Below are 19,785 nucleotides of genomic sequence, written 5' to 3'. Positions count from 1 at the left end.
CCAAGATACAGCCATTCTATGGCTCAGACGTGGAAATCCAGGATTCTGCAAGGGGTACCCTCACAAAAATATGAAAAATTGGGGTCCGAAATTTTGATTTGAGTTTTTGATAGAGATTTGAAGAGGATAGTTCCACGAATCGTTTAAGGTATCCCGCTGGAGAATCGGATGAAAATTGTCCAAGATACAGCCATTCTATGGCTCAGACGTGGAAATCCAAGATTCTGCAAGGGGTACCCTCACAAAAATTTGAAAAATTGGGGTCCGAAATTTTGATTTGAGTTTTTGATAGAGATTTGAAGAGGATAGTTCCACGAATCGTTTAAGGTATCCCGCTGGAGAATCGGATGAAAATTGTCCAAGATACAGCCATTCTATGGCTCAGACGTGGAAATCCAAGATTCTGCAAGGGGTACCCTCACAAAAATTTGAAAAATTGGGGTCCGAAATTTTGATTTGAGTTTTTGATAGAGATTTGAAGAGGATAGTTCCACGAATCGTTTAAGGTGTCCCGCTGGAGATTCTGATGAAAATTGTCCAAGATACAGCCATTCTATGGCTCAGACGTGGAAATCCAGGATTCTGCAAGGGGTACCCTCACAAAAATATGAAAAATTGGGGTCCGAAATTTTGATTTGAGTTTTTGATAGAGATTTGAAGAGGATAGTTCCACGAATCGTTTAAGGTATCCCGCTGGAGAATCGGATGAAAATTGTCCAAGATACAGCCATTCTATGGCTCAGACGTGGAAATCCAAGATTCTGCAAGGGGTACCCTCACAAAAATTTGAAAAATTGGGGTCCGAAATTTTGATTTGAGTTTTTGATAGAGATTTGAAGAGGATAGTTCCACGAATCGTTTAAGGTGTCCCGCTGGAGATTCTGATGAAAATTGTCCAAGATACAGCCATTCTATGGCTCAGACGTGGAAATCCAGGATTCTGCAAGGGGTACCCTCACAAAAATATGAAAAATTGGGGTCCGAAATTTTGATTTGAGTTTTTGATAGAGATTTGAAGAGGATAGTTCCACGAATCGTTTAAGGTATCCCGCTGGAGATTCTGATGAAAATTGTCCAAGATACAGCCATTCTATGGCTCAGACGTGGAAATCCAAGATTCTGCAAGGGGTACCCTCACAAAAATATGAAAAATTGGGGTCCGAAATTTTGATTTGAGTTTTTGATAGAGATTTGAAGAGGATAGTTCCACGAATCGTTTAAGGTATCCCGCTGGAGAATCGGATGAAAATTGTCCAAGATACAGCCATTCTATGGCTCAGACGTGGAAATCCATGATTGTTTTTTGACAAAAATAAGTTTCCCACAATCTTTGTTCGTCCCTGAGAAACCTATACTAAATATTTTGTTTGTTGGGCATACGATAAGTTTGTGGATTTGAGTCGATATAGTCTTTAATAAAAATGCACAAAGTGAAATTTTTCTGACCATGCGGGCTTTCATCAAGCGAGTTAAATTTTTGAAATGAAACACCACCAACTCTCCCAAAGGATGCAACCCAATAACCGAATCCCCGAATCCGCGCATTACAATGAATCCAGTGGCAAAAAACAGGCACTACCGCCGCAGCGGCATTTGGTCCTAAAAAATTCAGCAGCTGCACACATGGCGTATGTGTAATTTACAATTAAAAGGCTGAAATATTCATGGTCCACTCGGCCTGAAACAACAAAAAAGAGTGAAACCAAAACACGCCGGGGAAAATGAAAACAACTGCCAAAATCCAAATCTCTCGCGCTTAACTAACAAAGAGAGTCAAGGCCCACAGAAAAGGGATTGGCGATGATTCGCCATTCCGGGGATCGCATCGCACAAATATTTTCTGAAAGCATATTCCGTTAGTCAGTTGGCCAGAGTGCAATCACCAAATGGGCCCGAATATGCGACAGGAATGCGATGGAAATGAAATGGACCTGCCTCGCCCAGAGTATAGCCAAAAGCCCGCAGGCCCCTTCCCGACCAGACCAGTTCGATGTCAATATGGTTTCTGGTATCCATCGGGGTATGGGATAGAGAGTGTGGTCTCTAACAAAATCGAAGCATCCTGCAAATATAACGCTGTAAAGGAGCGACGTGGCAGGACTTGGTAATATTTCGGTCATAACGCAGTGGAAAAGCAAACATGGAACGTGTCCGTGCCTCGCCATGTTTGTGGGTGGGTGTGAGGGCCTGGCTAAATATAGCCATTACATTATTGCACTTGACTGCAGCAGAGTCCATTTCGGCCAGCTATCTCTCCGCCCCACTCACCCACTCCCCCGAATACTTATATTTTGCTGAGCACTTTGCGACCGCCGCAGAAAACAAATGCCTGACGCTAAAAAGTGTGCCATGGCTCGTTTTTGCCAGTCAGCAGTGGATGGAAAGGGGGTAACGGGTTGCAGGATGCAGATGGCCAGCAAAATTCCGTCGAAAGCGACATAATAAAATTCCGTTTCCGAAATTGAGTTTTTGTTGACGCCTTCTAATTTGGTTGCCTAAGACTTTCTGAGAGATTCCTTTTAGTCGTCTGTGAAATAATTCATTTTAAATGGCCGTGTCAATTAAAGAGAACATTTTGGAAATATTAAATGTATTTTTACAATCAAAGTTGTAGGTCTGCAGGACTTTCTTTTAACCAACTCCAGTTCAGCTTTTAGTTAAGGCCTCATAGTCCACATTTCAGTGGAAATGAAAAGGTTTCCCGTAATTATAATTTTCAAACAGCAAAGGCTGTGAAAAGGTAGACTTAATTAAAGTCTTGAGACTGGAATTAGCCGAACTGTTAAGTACTCTTAAAAACTAGACTCTAGCAACTAAACACATATGTTTTTCTAAACACATAGGATTTAGAAGAGTATAAAAATATAATGAGACTTCGTATAGACTTGAGCCGGACCAGACGTAATGCACATAGAAGTATGAATATTATGGCGCTTGTTTATGGCTGATGGCGACTGTTTTGGCTCAGAGTTTGTTATTGCATCCTGAAAAGCAGTGGCTGAATGAGGAAAACATTCAAAAAGAGCAGTGGCCTGGTCGAGCCTTTTGGTGTTTTTCTGATGTTTTTCTTCAGAAAAGGAGCCAGTTTCGAAACGAAGCTTATTCGCATTCAAATAGTGTGCGTGGCAAGGTGTGTATGTCTGTCGGTACATATGTTCCTTTGGAAGTGTCAAAAAAGAATATATGGCTATATAATTATATATATGGTGTGTGTGCTTGGGTCTGTGTATAAATAAATGGCGGCTGCGAGCGGCAGTTGTGGAATTTTAAATGAGCGGAAAAAGCAAACGGCAAAATTATTACAACCCAGAAGTTTTTATTTACCCCCGCTTTGGCATTTTTGTTATTTTTTTTCGCGCCGTTGCCTTCGACCAGAGACAACTTTCGGTATGCGGAAATTTGCATATGCACGGAGCAAGCACACACACACTGGCTCGAAAAGAATACACAGGCCGGAGTCTGAGTCGGAGTCGGTTCATTGACATGGAAAAACCCAACAACGTTTGGGGAATTTAAAAAAGAAACCAACTCGAAGCCGGCTGAAAATGTAGCATAAAACGCGGCGCGCATTCCCCACGCACATTGGCACACAGACACACACACACCCATACACTTATACACTCATACAGGCCTAGTTTCTCATTGTCCTGTATGCATAAAAAATGGCTGCCCCATCTCGACTTCATTACTCATTTTCCGCTGATATCCGTTGATATTCACTCAGCCCCACTATCCCGCGTTTCGTCCTGCGCCTACTTAATCACTTCCTCCGCTCCTCCGCCCTAGCCCACCGCCATATCCTTGGCCCGACAGTCCTGTGTCTTGGCCCTTATCTGAGCTTCCTTTACTGCCGCTGTCTTTCTCCCATTGACGCCAATTAATCTGAGCCTCGCTTTGTCTGCTGCTTTTTAATTAATGCGCCTGGGAGTTGTTTTATTTGCACTCTTTCGCCTCGTTTACCCCTCGTCCTGTTTTTGTTTGGCTGATGTCCTGGCTCTGAGGTCGTGGCAAGAACTCCTTTTTTATGCTTTCTTTTCTCGTCGTTGCCTTCCATTCACTTTTTTTAAGCATAGTTTCCGATAATTGCCATTCCATTTGTCATGCTGGTGGATTTCAGAAAATGCCGAAAGTAGGTTTGTTGGCTAATCAGGTTTTTATCCATTTGAGAGGTTGGTTTTTAGGAGAAAGGATGTATAAGGAATGTAGTCTAAGACTTGAATATTTTAATTCAGTAAAGATGCGTAGTTAAATCCAAAAACTTTTGCTCAAGAAGGATTAAAATCTTACTTTATTTCCAACCCAATATAAAAGCGAATCTGGGTCATTCTTGAAAATCGTTAAGTGGTTCGCTTAACGATTGTATTATTTCGCCATCAGAATATGTATTTACATGTACCGCCGAAATCGCTTCAGAGTGCGAATTGCGCTTTCAATTACTCAACGCATTTAATTAAAAAACACTTAAATATTTATTTCCTTCATTGAAGTGCCAGTGCGAGAATGTATTGAGGCGGCTGAAGGCACTTATTCACTTGCCAAACAGTTTCTGCATCATGTAGACTCGAAATATACAATTATTTTGGTACTTTTTGATCGTTTTGAGGGCACAAGTGATTTCCGCGGCATTCAATTTTCCCTCAAGCAAACAAATGTTTATGGGCCTGAATGGCAAACATTCGAAACTCCATTATTTTAGCTGACAACAAATATTTGCAAGGACTTGAACAAACGCCACTCCTATGTACATTGTACACATCCCGAAACACGAGGATAATATCTTTTAATATGTGTATATGTATGTACTAACTACACAAAGGGAAAGCAAAAGGATACGTATCGGTATCTGAAATACTCAATGCACACAACGAGTTAATTAAATGGAGATTTTATTATCGGGATATGAGAGCTGCTCGTATACTGCGTTTGGGCTTCGACTTCAATTGTAGGTGGGTTTATGGAGAAGAAACCTTTAATTCCCTTGGCAGGGATTCGGGGATCTGAAACCAATTACAGTTGTAATGCTGGGGAGTCCTGACAATTATTTTAATAGGGAAAACTCTTTGACAGAAAGTCTTGGAGTTTTTTAGGCTCCAAATAATATAATTGTCTTAGTTGCGGTTGGCGATACAAGTTTATAATTGATATTTTTAGTAAATTCTTAGCTTCTTTGTCCATAGATCCTTGCTAAAGATGTTATCCTGTGGCTGTCATACAATTAATCAATAAAAATCTCTTCGTGTTGAAGGCCTTGTGGTTCAGTAGGATAAAGTACTTCCGCAAAAGTATGTAAGAGTTAACTTGTTGGAGTTTTTATTCTCACTCGGTTATACAAATGTGTTCTCGTGAAGCTGCTGAGGATTATCCGCCATCATGTTGAAAGGAACGGGTCAAAGCGCTGTCCCAATTCCGACCACAAGCCATTGAGCAATCTACTGGGCAGGATAACCATCCAGCCATCACTTACATCCACGAGTCCCTCCACGGTGTGTGTGCTTGTGACGTTGTGCTCATTTGACAAAGTTTTATCTGGGGACGAAAAAAGGGGGACGAGTGCAGGATGCACGGTGCATGGTGTATGAGGCACCCAGATACATTCCGCTCTCGTCGCAGTCATTTGCACATGCAACAACATCAATCAAAGTGAAAGTGAGCGGAGCCCGCTCCCCCATCCAGAACCTCAGCCGAAAATGCATTGAAAGCGATTGCGAAAGTATGCCAAGCATGTCCATAACCATTTCCCAGCACACCACACACGAGGAACCTGGAATGATGGCCTACCAAAATAGCAAGAATGGAACCGGCTGGTAAATACACGCCACCCCAATTCTAATTCTGTTGGCCACAACAAGGGGAAATGGCTCCCACAGAAAGCAATCTCATATCGCATATGGAAATGTAAGTTCCATCCCAAGAAAAGTGGAAATGTACAGGGAGAAAAGAATAGCAAAAGGACACCCGTGGCGGTGTTCTTTTCATAGTAACAATTCACTCCTTTGGCAGGCAATTATGACCTGGGCTTTGCATAAATCAATAGGAAGTGAAGCCGCCTACACGAGTGTATGCTTAAGGTTTCAAGGAGTGTGCGTTTAGAGTTCGACCTCGAAAGCTTACTTACTTTACTTTTGTGGAAGCTGGCGGCGGAGAAAAGGAATCGATGGAATCGATTGTGTTGACATTGCCTGATAAGTGAAATTGATGAAAGCAGGGAGCCCTCAAAGTAAGCGTTTTCCTTTGTTCGTTTTAAATTGGAATGGTTTTGGTGCCGGTGCCATGCGGAGTCATAGCAGGTGCTAAATCTTTCAATTTCTCGGAGATCCTGGCAGAAGCAAGGTAGCAGAAGCAAGGTAGCAGAAGCAAGGTACCAGGGAAAAAATATGCAAATGCAGCTGGTGCCATTGCATTTAGCAGTTAAAATATGGCCAGTGTCAAGAGCTGGCATATCCCAACGGACGACTAATGGCGCTGGCGACCTGCAGCTGCCAGAAAAATATTTTGCCTGCCCAGAGAACCAAGCTGAGAGCTGAAAATGTGGCAAGAGGGCAATATCCTTTATTATCGCACCATATGCAACTAATTTCCTTACGATTACGATTCCCCGTCAAGCATTAACAACTTTTGATTGCCGTGACATCTAAGCGGGCCAGTTACAGTCCCAGTTACTGTTACAGGGCGCAATAAAAGTTTGAGTACACCACAGGGCTCATAAACCCTAGTTTGGCATTCGAAGGTGGCAACAGCTCTCACTCGCTCCCCGGCATTCCATCCAAATGACCCGATTTTGGTTTTTATGCGCTGCCTTCCCAGTTCTCCCTGTAATTGCCGCCGCTGTTGCGTTTCGAGTGTGCGTGCTGCAGTTTTTACTGCCACCCAGCGCGGCAACAAACAACGCCAGCCAGCCAGCCAGCGCATTGTGCCCATTCGTTCCGTCTTTCAACTTCATTTTGCACCAGCAGCAACTCGCACTTCATTGCTTTACTGTCCCCCCGGCACACCGCCAGACCACCATCCAGGCCATCCAGCTACCCAGCCTCCCCGCCCACCATCCTGCCACCGCCAGCCAGCCCTCTGGTTTATATGTTTTGGCACAAGGTGTGAAAGCACATGTGCAAATTTTATTTATTCATTTTATTTGCATGCCAAGTGTGTACGGGTGTGTTTTATTGTAAATGCACGTTTCAAAGTCAGGACATATTTGGAAGTCGAAAAATAATAGAAAATAAGAGCCTATATTTCAATTTTTAGAATAAGTAATTAACAAAATATATGTATAATAAACTGTAGATTTTTAAATATTTTATAAAATTTATTTTTAGAAATATTGGTGTTCTTTGGCACAATTACTTAAATAAACTTTCTGGAGATTGCTTAAGTCCTGATGTATACCGGGGCGTATACGCAATTACGTATACGCCACCAATTTCTCATACTTGATAGGAAATTTTAGTAATGTGTTTTATTGTTTCATAGCCAAGTGTAATTGCTTAAATTTCTGTATTTGTTTACTGTGTATGCGACTTTTAGCGCGTCACTGAATGCGCAGTTTTCTAGCGTCTAGAACCGTTTTCGTTTTTATTTTTTCCCAACAGCTCCTGATGCTCCCCCTGGTGCTGCCCCTTGCCATCACCCGTGGTGCCTCTGCCACATGTGCCGCGTATGCCAGAAGCAACTTTTTTGCGTTGCTGTTTTTGCTTTTCATGCCTCATGTGTGAGTGCCCTTTGTTTGTGCGCTCCATTTTGCTGAATCCCAACTTTGTGCGGGATAGGCAAACAAACAAGCCACACATACGAACAAATGCAATGTAAATCTAATATGAATTGAGGTTGTCTCACTAACAAAAGCAAACGCCTCGCATCGCGTCGACTTTTCCAACAGTTTCCACCTTTTTCGTTCTTCCACCAGTCCTTTCTCCCCAGTCCTTCCCAGTGTCCTCTCGCTTTCGTCCCCCATATATAGCAGCCTTTCACCAGGACGACCAATGCCTGCCCGCCCGCCCTCTACGCAATTGTGAGTTAGAGAAAAGTTTTTTCAACTGATGAATGCAGCCCGCCCACTCGGCCGCCCATCCAAAAGGTGAAAATGAGTCAAACGCCGCACATGCCACATGACGTTGCATGTAATTTGCTCGACACTGCCAGTCAGCCAGGATATGTGTGTGTCCTGTCTGCAAATAGGCCATATATGTGCGAGGTGAGGTTAAGGAAGCGCCAGCTGCCATTCAAGGAAAAGCCAACAGACAGGACCCATAACTGTGTGTGTGTGTGTGTGTGTGTGCGTTTCTCCCGGCAAATAATTAAAATTTCACTTTCTTGGCAATTCACTTTTTATACAAGACCAAATTGTGTCATCAGGTATTCTTTTTTCAGCTGCATGCTTTAAGGCGCCCTTTCCACGGGGGTGGAAGCTTGTGAAACTGAAAGTTTTCTTTTCACATGAGGCCCGGAAATTTAAGGGATGCCCACTAACGTTTCCACCTTAATCACAGTCTAATTAAATGAAATGGAGTTGTTCAAATGGAAAGCGATAAGTATTGCTTTATAACTAGTTTAATCCTTTAATACCAGATATTCATACACTTAACTAATTAATAGTAAATAATTTAAATAAAACTTGTACTTACCACATCGATAATTTGCATTAAAGTTAAACCAAAGCTTAATTGTAACGGGTCCGATTCATTAAGAACAGGACGTTCTAGTGTATTATAAGGATCCAAAAGATCATGTAACAGTCTCTTTTCATGATATCCTGCTAGGCAAACTGCAAGTAAATAAAACTCGAATTAGTGCATACAACTACTCGGGAAACTTAGTTACAGTAAGGGGTGAGAGGGCAGGACAGACAAGGCAAGGACTGCCGAAGGACTGCACCATCCAGCAAGTGCTTGCCATTTTACAGGAGCGCCGCAAATCAACATCAATAATTCGGCAAATGGCTTTGGTTGGAGGGAAAGAAAGTCGGCAACTACAATTTATTGATATGCAAAAGTTTAAGAGTTTTTGGTTTGTGGAGCTTGGTTTTGCTTTGGTCCTTGGTCCTTGGTGCTTGGTCGTTGGTCTTACTTAGTTTTCAGGACAAGCAAGGATGCGGGCCCCGTTCGCATTCGGCGTTGGATTGGAAAGGCAACAGCAGAAGGAGTTCGGAAAGGATGGTGCTGGAAAGTTTCTCCTGCCAGCCCTTTTTGTTCTTCGCTGTGCCCAACACACATATGTCTTTCTCGGTCTCTATTGTTCTCTGGCAGGCGAATAACAAAAGGAAACTTTTATTGAGAAAAAGTTTTTCACATACAAATTTTCTTGCTACGTTTTTTCCTCAGCGATAATAGATTGCCTCGCACACATGCATGTTCAGACATATTCGCATCGTTATCGTGGAATTATTTATGCATGAATATGGCCAGCAGAGGAAACTACAAAAGAAACTAGACGGAGTCGGCGGCGGTGGTGGAGGTGGAGGTGGAAATAGAAGCAAACTTGCCATCCAGCCTGCTGCTCTTTGCTCCTCAATTTGATAATTTCTTAAGAGTTTTTCCTGCTTCAGATATAGCTTCAGCAAGATCCAGCGCCCCTCCACCCCACCAAGACAATAAGCAGTCGGTAAGTAGCTGTAAGTTGGGGCTTTATTGAGCTGAGCGATTGAGAATGCAGTCCATGTTCGAGGGCATAATCTTGGAGTGGAGGAGTGGAGCAGTGGCGAATCGCTGGAAATGGAAAAATAATCTGGGAAAATTGCAATTGATGAGGTTCTTGAAATTGAATTAAGCCCTGCTTGAGTGTGGAAGGATAACCACTGCATTCAAAGTGGCTTGCAATTAGATTCGTGAATTATTCAAATAATTTAATATTGCCTTACATTTGTTTTTTGGGAACCTGTTGGGTGGAAAATGTATTCCGGCTTACGTTCAGGAGTTTTTCACTCAGCTGGCTTAGACCAGGAGATTTGCATACGAAATGAACAGCGTTTAGAAATTATGCACATGAATTTTTTAGTTTTAATTTGTCTTTAGTTCTCCACAGGCTAGCTTTCTCTAGCGCCCACGCGCTCGTCTTTGCCACTTTCTCCGGGCTTCTTGCATATTTCATTCGCTTTCACGCGCTCTTCCTTGTTCATTTAATATTAAAACAAAATGACGAGCCTGCAGGCCAAGAAAAAAGGCGAGGGCAGATGAAGGAAAAACTGCAGCTAACGAGCGCTGGCACAGTCACAGGGCAACAATGAGTGCGAGTGGGCGTTGTGGGTTATTGGAGGAGGAGGAGGAGGAGGAGGAGGATGGGCAGGACACAGCAACTAGTTAGGCCTTTAAGGCAAAGCATTGACACCAGCCAAGCGAAAAAGAGAGGCCAGAACAAAGCAACAGGAGCGCAACAGAGGCTCTGGAGAAGACAAAACCAGCAGGACAACAAAAAGAGGCCAACGTCTGATGAAGTGTCAAAATGAATGTGATAATAAAACAAATATGAGAGCAGGCCGAGATGCCGAGTATCTGGTGGCCATTGTAACTGGACACAAAGGGGACTCTTGCCGACTTTTGACTGCGACATCATGGGACGAGACTTTTGTTTTTACTTGTCTTTGTTTCCAGGCCAGCAGAAGTTTAAAAACGCTTCTAACCCACCGCCTTTAAGTCCAAATTTAAACAGATTTAAACTGATTCAAGTCATATGCCAAGTCTCAGCCAAGGACTTGCTCTTTAATTTCATTAAAGATTCGAAAGCCTCATGTCGGGAATCATTAACTTTCCATTTTTGTGGCTTGAACTCTGGACAGTCGGGCTGTCATCTTTAACTAAGTACCCCGCTCCTTGTGCCCGCTTTCTGTATAGGCTGTGGCTATTCCAAAATGCCTTTTCAATGGCTGCACTTCCTTTTCGTTATTTTCTCCATTTTTTTGCCGTTTTGATGGTAGTGTTTTTGTTGTTTGTCGGCCGCATAAAATTGCAATTTTATTGCAGTGGAGCATGAAAAAGTAATTGCTATTTCACAAAGCCATGCCAAGTCGTTGGCCAGACACAGAGTGCCGAAGGGAGGAGTATCCGGGCGGTGGGAGACAGCGAGAGGAAGCGCGGCAACAGCTGCAGCCCTGGACGGCGAACCGAGAGGGGCCACCCCAGAGAGGGCGGGGGCCGACCGCAGTGGCAAGAGGCGTAGCGTAGCGGCCAATTTAATGGCCAAAATAAAAAGCAACCAAAATTGGTTAGAAAATGCAGCTGCCTACGGAACACACGCCACAACGACACCAATAATAACGACAGCAAATTGGCCGACGCTCCCGAAGCGGAATAAAAACGGAAAATGGAGCCTCTTTCATTCACCATTTGTGGCCAGATAAGCAAAATTACTCTAAAGCTCGAATAATATTCAATATTCTTAGTTATTTTAATTAAATAGCAAATGTATAGCTAGCTTAAGTAGTCCTAGACTAGTCCTAGAAACAGTCTTGGAACTCAAAGAAAATGTATATTGTAGGACGCTTTTGTGAAGACACTTCCACATCCTCTTTGTGACTTCAGCCGGACTAACGAGCCCCAGACAAGGCCTTGGCACAAACATTTGGCTCGCACTGCCGGCCGATATTAAAAAGTGAAGGCTCGCAAAACGAAAACTGACACGACGCCACTTAAGCTCCCAAAAAAGCGATACAGAGAAGGACAGAGTCTAGCGGCGGCAGGACGAAAGTGATGAAGCTTGATGGCTGTCTGCTCGAAAGGATGTAAGCCACTACCCGGGCATCTCTCACCTGCTAATGGCTGTACGGGGAGCAGAACGATGGGAAGGGAAATGGAGATGGAGAGAATAGAAGCGAAGGGAGGCCCAGAAGCGAGCGTTTTAATAGCGCCAAGGTGACGCTCAACCATTCAAAGCTTAATTTATGCAATAAAAATTCATACAACAACAGCAATAGCTGCTACCCTGCCACCCTCTGTCCTTCCTCCCTTGCCCTCGGCCCACACACACAGACACACACAGTTCCCCTTAATTGGATGGGGCTTGGGAGCTGGGAAAGCATTTAATTGCTTATGACTTTCTTGTTTTCCCTTTTCCTGCTCCCTAATTCTCTTTTTTTTCGGCCCGGTCAGGGATGAGAGGGATACGGTAGTAGCCTGAGACACGAGTGGGCTTAAAAATGGAAACAAATCGATAGACAGTTTTGGAAAAGAATGAACCCAGCAGGGAAGAAGTCACCACACTCGGAGAAACGAGGAAAACTAATGAAAATTAAATTAAATATTGCTTAAGCTGAGTATTCAGACTTAATAGGTTTCGCATCACTCACTCCTACACCTCATCCCGAGTCGTATTTGTGAAGGTTTAAGAACCTTTTTTTTCAAAGTATTCAAAGTAACTGACATTCCCGGGAATTCTCTGGCAGGGCCATCAATCAAAGTGCCTTGTGTCCACTATTGAAAATTATGAATGCTATCATATTTGATGATTGATTTTGGTCCAGCCATCGCTTCAGAGCCGCCATCTCGAGCAGATCCCGAGCCTTTGTGATACGCTCGCCAGGATAGGAGTGGCGGGGGATTATTTGTACTTGGCTGATGAGCCCATCATCTGTCTCAGACTCATGTGTGCGGGCTTGGATGCTTTCATAATGCAAATGGCAGGCATGACATTGTGTTTCTTCTCTCGTGTACAACCCTTTAGCTAATGATGGAAGGGAACTTGTGACATTCATCGTGTGCCAGCTGAAAAGCTTGAATGTGCGATTATAGATTGATAGAGAGAGTTGACATTTTGCGAATTTTTTCTTTTAGCTATTTCTGGGCATATGGTAGGTTACCTAATATTCTCCCTTTGAGAGTCATCTTAAAGGGGGCATTTGTCTTTTACAAAATTCCAATTAAATCAACGTCTTCGGCTAAGGGCCTGGGACAGGAAATCAAAGGGAGAGAAAGAGCGCAGATTAGAGGCGGCTGTCAAATGCGAAAAAGTCTTGAACTCATGAAGCATGCCAAAAGCCTTTCCGTAGCAATAAATGTCATACTTACAGAACATGACCAGAGTACTGAGGGGTGGGGCACTTGGCTGGCCAACAGGGCGTATGAACGATGTCATAGGGCAGGCGCATACTCGACACACTCATGAATACACTAACAGCCACACACTCGCACACCCCGGCCACAGCTGGTGTAAGCAACGTTGACGTTGTGCAAAGTTTAAATCTGATTAGCGATGGCAGGGAGTGGCAGGAGAGTGTGGAAGGATGGCCAAGTGGCAGGGCGGCACGGTGGCATGGTGGTAGGGCAGCTGTACAATATTGCCCACATTGCGGAAACGGAAGCGATGCCATAAAATCATAAACATGCACACGCATATGGCAGGGCGGCAATTGTTGCTGAAACGGCTGCTTCTGCTGCTGGAGTTGCATGAAACATGAACTCAAAGCCAAAACGACAGACAGCCAAAGGAACAGGGAGCTGAAGGCTCAAAGCCATTGCCCCGGCTCATGTGCTTGTATTTATAAAAACAAGTTGTAGAGACAGTGGTCGAGAATACTTAAGAATATATCTATATATAGAAAGTATATCATTTTTATATGGAATATAATTCCTTCCTCCTAAACACTAGAGAAATTATAGAAGAGAAAAATATAGTAGTGCAATCTTAGTAAAGAAATATTAAAGAAAGTCTATACCACTGTCCCATGAGGGTATTTAACTTTTTCAAAAGTTTCGCATGCTAGTCGCGGCACGCGAATGGGACTTAGTCTCCGACAGCCTGAAACATTGGAAACACTTTCAATCTTGGGCTTGTGTCGCCCCTGCCTCCTGCCCCTACCCATATGGGCCACCATTAATAACCCCAATGTGTGTAAGTGGCAGTCGGCCTGAGCCGAGCCTCTCCAGCGTCTTTGGGTTTTTTTTGCTTAATGCTAATGGAACGGTAGGCATTCGAGCTGGCAACCGAACTTGGTACTTGTCTCGTTTGAAAATATTGTTGCCGTGACAAAGAATTTTTGAGCTCTCAGAGCTCAGAGCAGAATAGAAAAAGCAAAAAATATTTTAAACGATTTCCCAGCCCCATGCCACAACCGCATGCATGGAGAGGCAATGGCAGCGGCTGCTTGAGATGGGAAAATTCTGTGCAGAAAATGCTTGTTGAAAGTATTTATGGCATTGCAACTTTCCAGCACAGCACAGCAGAGCACAGCCCCGGCCACACATTGTTCAACATGACTTTGCTTAGTTTTTGTGAATAGTTTTTTGCTGAAACATTTTGGGGCAACCGAAGCAAGGAATTTGATTTAATTAAGCTGAGAATGCTACTCCCTCCCTCGCCCTGAGTGGGTTTTAAAATTTGTAGTGATATGCTCGGCTAGAACCGAAATATTATTCCCAGAAAGTGCAATCACTTTAATTGCATTCGTTCGTGGCATGCCCCTTGAAGGGCCTCTTGCAGCTGCATCTTATGCTGCAGCGTTTATGCCACACGGCTTATGGAGCACCTTAGAAGCGTCCTGCCACGCGTTAGCCACAAACAAGGACTAAGGACTTCTCAAGTGGGGGCAACAAAAAATGTAAGAAAATATCCTGAGGCGCAGACGCTTTCAAGTGCCACAGACTGGTCTGAGATGGCTGCTGTTGCTTCACTTGAGGCTGTCGTAAATGTCACAACGAACAAACAACAATGACATCAAATGGGGGATGTTGCACGACGACAGGACGTCCATAGGCCCACAAAATATCCCCCCTCCTGTAAGTGGGTTTTATGTGTCAAAGCGACAATATTTCGCCGGCATGCATTGTGTGCGACTTGCGGCAACTGTTGCTTGCCGCCGATGCTGCATGTTGCAGAGACGCTCGAGTGTCACCACTTGAGATAAATTGAACAGTGTCTTTGAATGGCACTCACCTTTAGCAGATAAATTCAAATATATCAATAAAAATATCCATGAGTGTTTATTAAGTCCGTTAATTATTTGCGTGCTACTGCTGTTGCTGTTGCTGCTGCTGTTGCTGTTGCTGTGATGACTATTGTGGGTGCTGCAAATGTTGCTCCTGCGATTCCTCTGCAGATGAGATGCCGTGCTGCCTAGATAGGAAATGAAGGCGGTGGTGCTGATCACGATCCCTCTAATCAGGAATGCCACTCGATGCTGCACTTGAAACTGCAGCAGCCACAGACACGAGAGAGTGGCCGAGGACAAGTCCTGTTTTGATCTCGGATTGCTGACTTTGTTGTCGCTGGTGCGACATTGCATGTAGGTGGCTGTCGGGCACAGATTGCTGCTGCTATTGCTAGTGGTTGATGCTGCTACTGATGTTGCACTGGCCTCACTTGATGTTGCTGCTGTAACTGCTGGTTTTCTTTTTCGTCGCCGACGCAATCTTTGTCGCTTGCGTGCGCCCAGTCTTATGTTTGTTGGTTGTTGGGTTGTTGCAGCCCTGTCCGTCTCTGGCGACAACATGTTGCTTTCTAGCCGTGGATGCTGCTCATTTCTGCTGACTTGGTTGGAGCCTGTGGCTACATAGTGCTTTGTCTTCTGATTTTGGGCAATGTTGCTGTGGTGTTTTGTACTTAAGCTCCTTGGTTGCAGTTGTGTTGGCTGCTTCTGTTGGTTATTCTGGTTGCCGTTGTTATCATTGCTGCTGCTGCTGCTGCTTCTGCTTTTGGTGTTGGTGTTGCTGGTGCTGTTGCTGCTTGGTAATCTAACTGCCAGCCACAGCTCGTCATCGTCAACTTCAGTCAGTTTCAGTTGTGCATTTTTCATAGTCTCTTTCGGTGTTTGTTGTTGCCAGCGGATATGTTGTCTGCCTTCGCTCACTCCCAACTAGACTACAATAATTTAATTTTCGGATTTTTTTGGCCTTATCCAGCTGCTGCAGCTTACATTGTCTTTTTCGGGATAGGGTTTAAGTCCCTTTGTTGTGTCCGCCTTAATACTCTCTAATCTTATGAAATTTTCACCGTCTTTCAACGTGATTCCTTTATATTCATATGGCAAGTTTATTTTTTATTGTTTGCAACATTATTATGCATTTTGTTCCTTTGTCTTCTTGTTTTCTTTACAACCCGAAGAGCTTCTTTCCATTCTTTTTATGTGCTTTCTTCTATAAAAGTTTTCCCCAGCTCTGCTTTCTCCGCTCGTCTCCGAAAATGTTCCTTCTCCCTGGGAGAGACGTTAAGCTTTACAAATCACTATTTTAGATAATTGTATGGTTCTTCTATTAAGAGTACAGGTTCCTAAGATTCTGTTGCTGTTCCGGTTACCCTTTTCGCTTTCATTTCCTGGTCAGTGGTCTTCAAAAGTGGTTTTCCTCTCCTAAAATGGCTTCTTTATTCTATGTTCGGTCTCAATACAAACATTGAGAGTTCGACTACTATTTTAATCCTCGCATTCAGTTGTGGTATATGGCAGTGCTTGTTAGCATTCGATTTCTATTGACTTGAGCGACTTCCTCCTTATTGTGTGTACAAGTGTTTCGTCTGCAACGGAAAGAAGTAGATTAATTAGAATACATTCAGTTTTTGAGTGGTTATGACAGCATAGAGTAATCTTATTCATAGTATTTGCTTAAATCCCCATTCATTAGTATATAGAAGGTTATGTATTTGTACGAGAGTCCCCCACAAACCGCCGACCGCTCTGCAATCAGGGCATTATCCATTTCATTTCGCAGGCTTTTATTGACAATTCGCCCTGCGGCATTTGCCATTTCAATTTATCTCCACTCCATGTGGCAGCGCCCCTTTGCTGTCTCCACTCCCCCATGGGCATGAAAATAAATCCGAATCAACAATTAGGAAACTGCAACTGACCACAAAGGCAACTACCATACGATTATGTGGAATGGAAGGAATGCCGGCACAAAAGGAAGCAACTCTCGGAGCAATTGCCCGAATTCGGGTTTCAATTACTCAAACTAATTAGTTTTGCTAAAACAATAAACCCGAAACATTTTGCATGCTAATCACTCCCAGGAATTTGGCCAGCTGCAACCGAAGCTGCCAAGAGGCCCAGGAAGCTGGCTGGATGGCCGTCGGCAGGCCTACTTAATGCCAACTACTGAGCTGCAGTGATCGCCCCGCAGGACACTCGACCGACTCTCAACTCTCAGTTGCAGCCATAATAAATAATGCGTATGCAAAACGATAAACACACAAGCGTATCCCTGCCATATCCTGGCGACCAACAAATGGCCAAGCAGGAATTGAAGCAGCTGCAGGATGCAAAATGCAAATGCCACAGTAAAGCCCGCAGGGTTGGGTTGGGCTGAGATTGGGATTTACTATTGAAGAGCAGGGCGGACTTGGGACTCCGTCCCTTCAACCTGACATTGATGGACGAGTGCGGGACGTTTATGGCATGTCCTGTTAAGCAGGACTTCGGCCCAGATCAGAGCAGCACAAGCCCGAGCCAGAGAGCTTATGCATATTTATGTCAAAAGTTGTTACATTCCGTACAGTTTGCTTCCCAAAGTTTTTGCATAAGAAAAAGACAATCAAACTGGAGCCACGCAATTACTTTTGCAGGACCTCCGGCTTAGTCTGAGTGAATGCACACCCGGACCCTGTTCCTTTATCTAAGCAGTCCCAATGTCAATTGCTCTCTATATTTTTTAGCCATCTGAATTGGCGATGGCGACCGTTTTTTTGGCAGCTTTCGGAAAACGTTTCTGCCATGCCAGAAGGGGAAACAATAAATGCATAGAATGGAAATGTCAACAAACAAGCACTTGCCTCAGCCCTGCCTCTGCCACTCGCCTTCCACTGTTTGCTTTCCTGTCAAAGTTCATTTTTGCAGATGTCAGTGAAATTTGAATTGAAAGAAATGGAAATAGTTTTTCGTCTGGCAAGGATCGGAGTAAGACCTCTGGCCCGACATGTAAAGGGAAAAATTGTTTTGCATCTGAAACGTTGACAGCGACATCCACATTTCATAGCATTGTTTTATTGGCCCTACCATTTCTAAATGCCCGTTTTACCTCAACATTTGGTATTGGAAACTAAATGAAATTTTCATACAAAGAAGTCCTAATAAATAGTTCATTGCTAGCCGTTTAAAGAAATAGTTTCTGGCATTACCATAGTCGTCGGAAAATCTCAAGCCAGGAGTAAAATCTGTGTCCTGAGGGGCCCCACAACTGCATTCAAACTACAATTGAACCTTTACGGAAACGAAATGTCCAAAACGGTCTGCATAAAGCGATGAAGCTGAAGGCGGGAGACAGCTGCTTGCGGCAAAGTGAAGTTGCAACAGTTGGCGGCGAATCGTTGTGACATTTTATGGGTCACTTGGTTCAGACGGCACAACAAGAGCTCTGCTCAAATATTTAGTTCTGCGCCACCAGCGATTGCTCCCGGGGCACGGCCAGCACATTTTTCTTGGCCGCCTGCCCAGTCTGTCCAAATATTGCGCATACGCCACTTGGGCGAGCTGCACAGGTATCGCCTTTATTGCAATCGGTGTTGGGGAATATTCGAGAGCTGCGGTCCGCCTAATCAGCTGAAGTGGCAACCGCAGAAATTTTCTGCCATTTTGTCGCATTTGCTCCACTTCAGCCAGCCAGTCAGCCATCCAGTCCGCCAGCCAGCCAGCCATCCAGCCATATTGATGTATGAATTTTGTGAAATTTATGCGATGGTCGTCGCATAAAATGAACGACCAGCTCTGACTCGAGTCTTGGCCAACGGAGGAGGAGGAGAAAAGCGGTGGCACGGGGCAAAATGGCAACTGTTTGCGTCGCATTGCAGATGAAACCATTTTTTCGGACTCGAGAGACTTTCCGGGGAGTTTTCCGTTTGGCGCGTGAGCAAATTAATTTTCAGCACACAGAGCAAAAAAATGGTTTTTGCATGATGAACGAAACGCGGAGCTGAGGGGGAGCTATAGCTATAGCTATAGCTGAAGCTGAAGCCGAGGAAGGGAGCTCGGCTAGAGATGGAAATGGGCAAACTGCATGGTGTAAATGATAGCCAACCCTTGGTGCGGTCACCACTCACCGCTCCCCTAGCACAGCTGGCTCAATGAATTATGAATTCAACTCGCAAAAAAAATAAATTTGTTTTTTTGCTCTTTGAAGGGCCTGCCGGCGGCCGGCTTTCTCCTCGACTCCTTTTTTTTTGCCAGTTCTCTACGGCCAGTTTTTATTTTGCGGCTGGAAAAAGAATTATGTGCCGAAATGTTCTTGGCCATGTTTCGACCAGAGTTTTCCTCGGCCGTTGTTATTCATTTTAGAGCTGGCAAGAGCTGGCGACAGTTTTCGGTTTGCTGGAAAATTAATATTTGTACAAGTGGATTTTGCGCTGTTGTTCCTTAGTCTTGGGTTTAAAGAAGGCTTAGACCGACAATTTCTTACTTCTTGGTCTAATTGATTTCAAAAGATTTTGCGAATTGCAGCCAAGCCTTCATCTTGAGCAATAATGGCTTAGCCGAGCCGATAAATTTTGTTTTAGAGCTCGCTTTCATGTCGGTCATAAATAAACCTTTCGACCAGAAAGGTATATAATCTTTAAAGCCGGAGAGCAGGGAAATTTTTAAACTTATAATGCAGAACCGATTTAGAGGCAACCGTCGGGGGGATACCCACCCAGAGGTATATGTTAGAGTGTGTGTATTTATTATTTATGCGACTGCTACGGATGATTTATGTTCGGTTTTATTTGTCGACAGGCGACACATTGGGAGAGACAGAGGGACAGCAGCAACAGCACTTACGTGTGTTTGGCTAAAAGTGTTTGCCCGTTTTTAAATACAAACATGCAAACAACAATGGCAGGAAAAGAATGGCGACGGAAGGATAATGCGACCAGGCCCAGGGAGGATCGCACATCGACAACAAA

General features: G+C 44.0%; 1 protein-coding gene across 3 annotated transcripts in view; it reads right to left on the bottom strand.

Annotated features, from left to right (window-relative positions):
- LOC6497107 (neuronal acetylcholine receptor subunit alpha-7) overlaps positions 1-19,785 on the bottom strand; it is a 53,731-nt gene that overhangs the window by 16,601 nt on the left and 17,345 nt on the right. For all 3 annotated transcript variants that reach the window (XM_044716598.1, XM_001962705.4, XM_032455244.2), the window contains exons 3-4: positions 14,854-16,428; positions 8,619-8,758 (exon numbers count right to left, since the gene is read on the bottom strand). In XM_044716598.1, the coding sequence (XP_044572533.1) occupies positions 8,619-8,758; positions 14,854-15,712 (999 nt within the window). In that variant the 5' untranslated portion in view covers positions 15,713-16,428. The remainder of the gene's footprint in view (positions 1-8,618; positions 8,759-14,853; positions 16,429-19,785) is intronic.

This window comes from Drosophila ananassae, chromosome 3R, assembly GCF_017639315.1.
Source record: "Drosophila ananassae strain 14024-0371.13 chromosome 3R, ASM1763931v2, whole genome shotgun sequence".
Lineage (NCBI taxonomy): Eukaryota > Metazoa > Arthropoda > Insecta > Diptera > Drosophilidae > Drosophila > Drosophila ananassae.
Note: the sequence above shows the minus strand (reverse complement) of the source record. Positions and strands in the feature narration are given on the sequence as shown.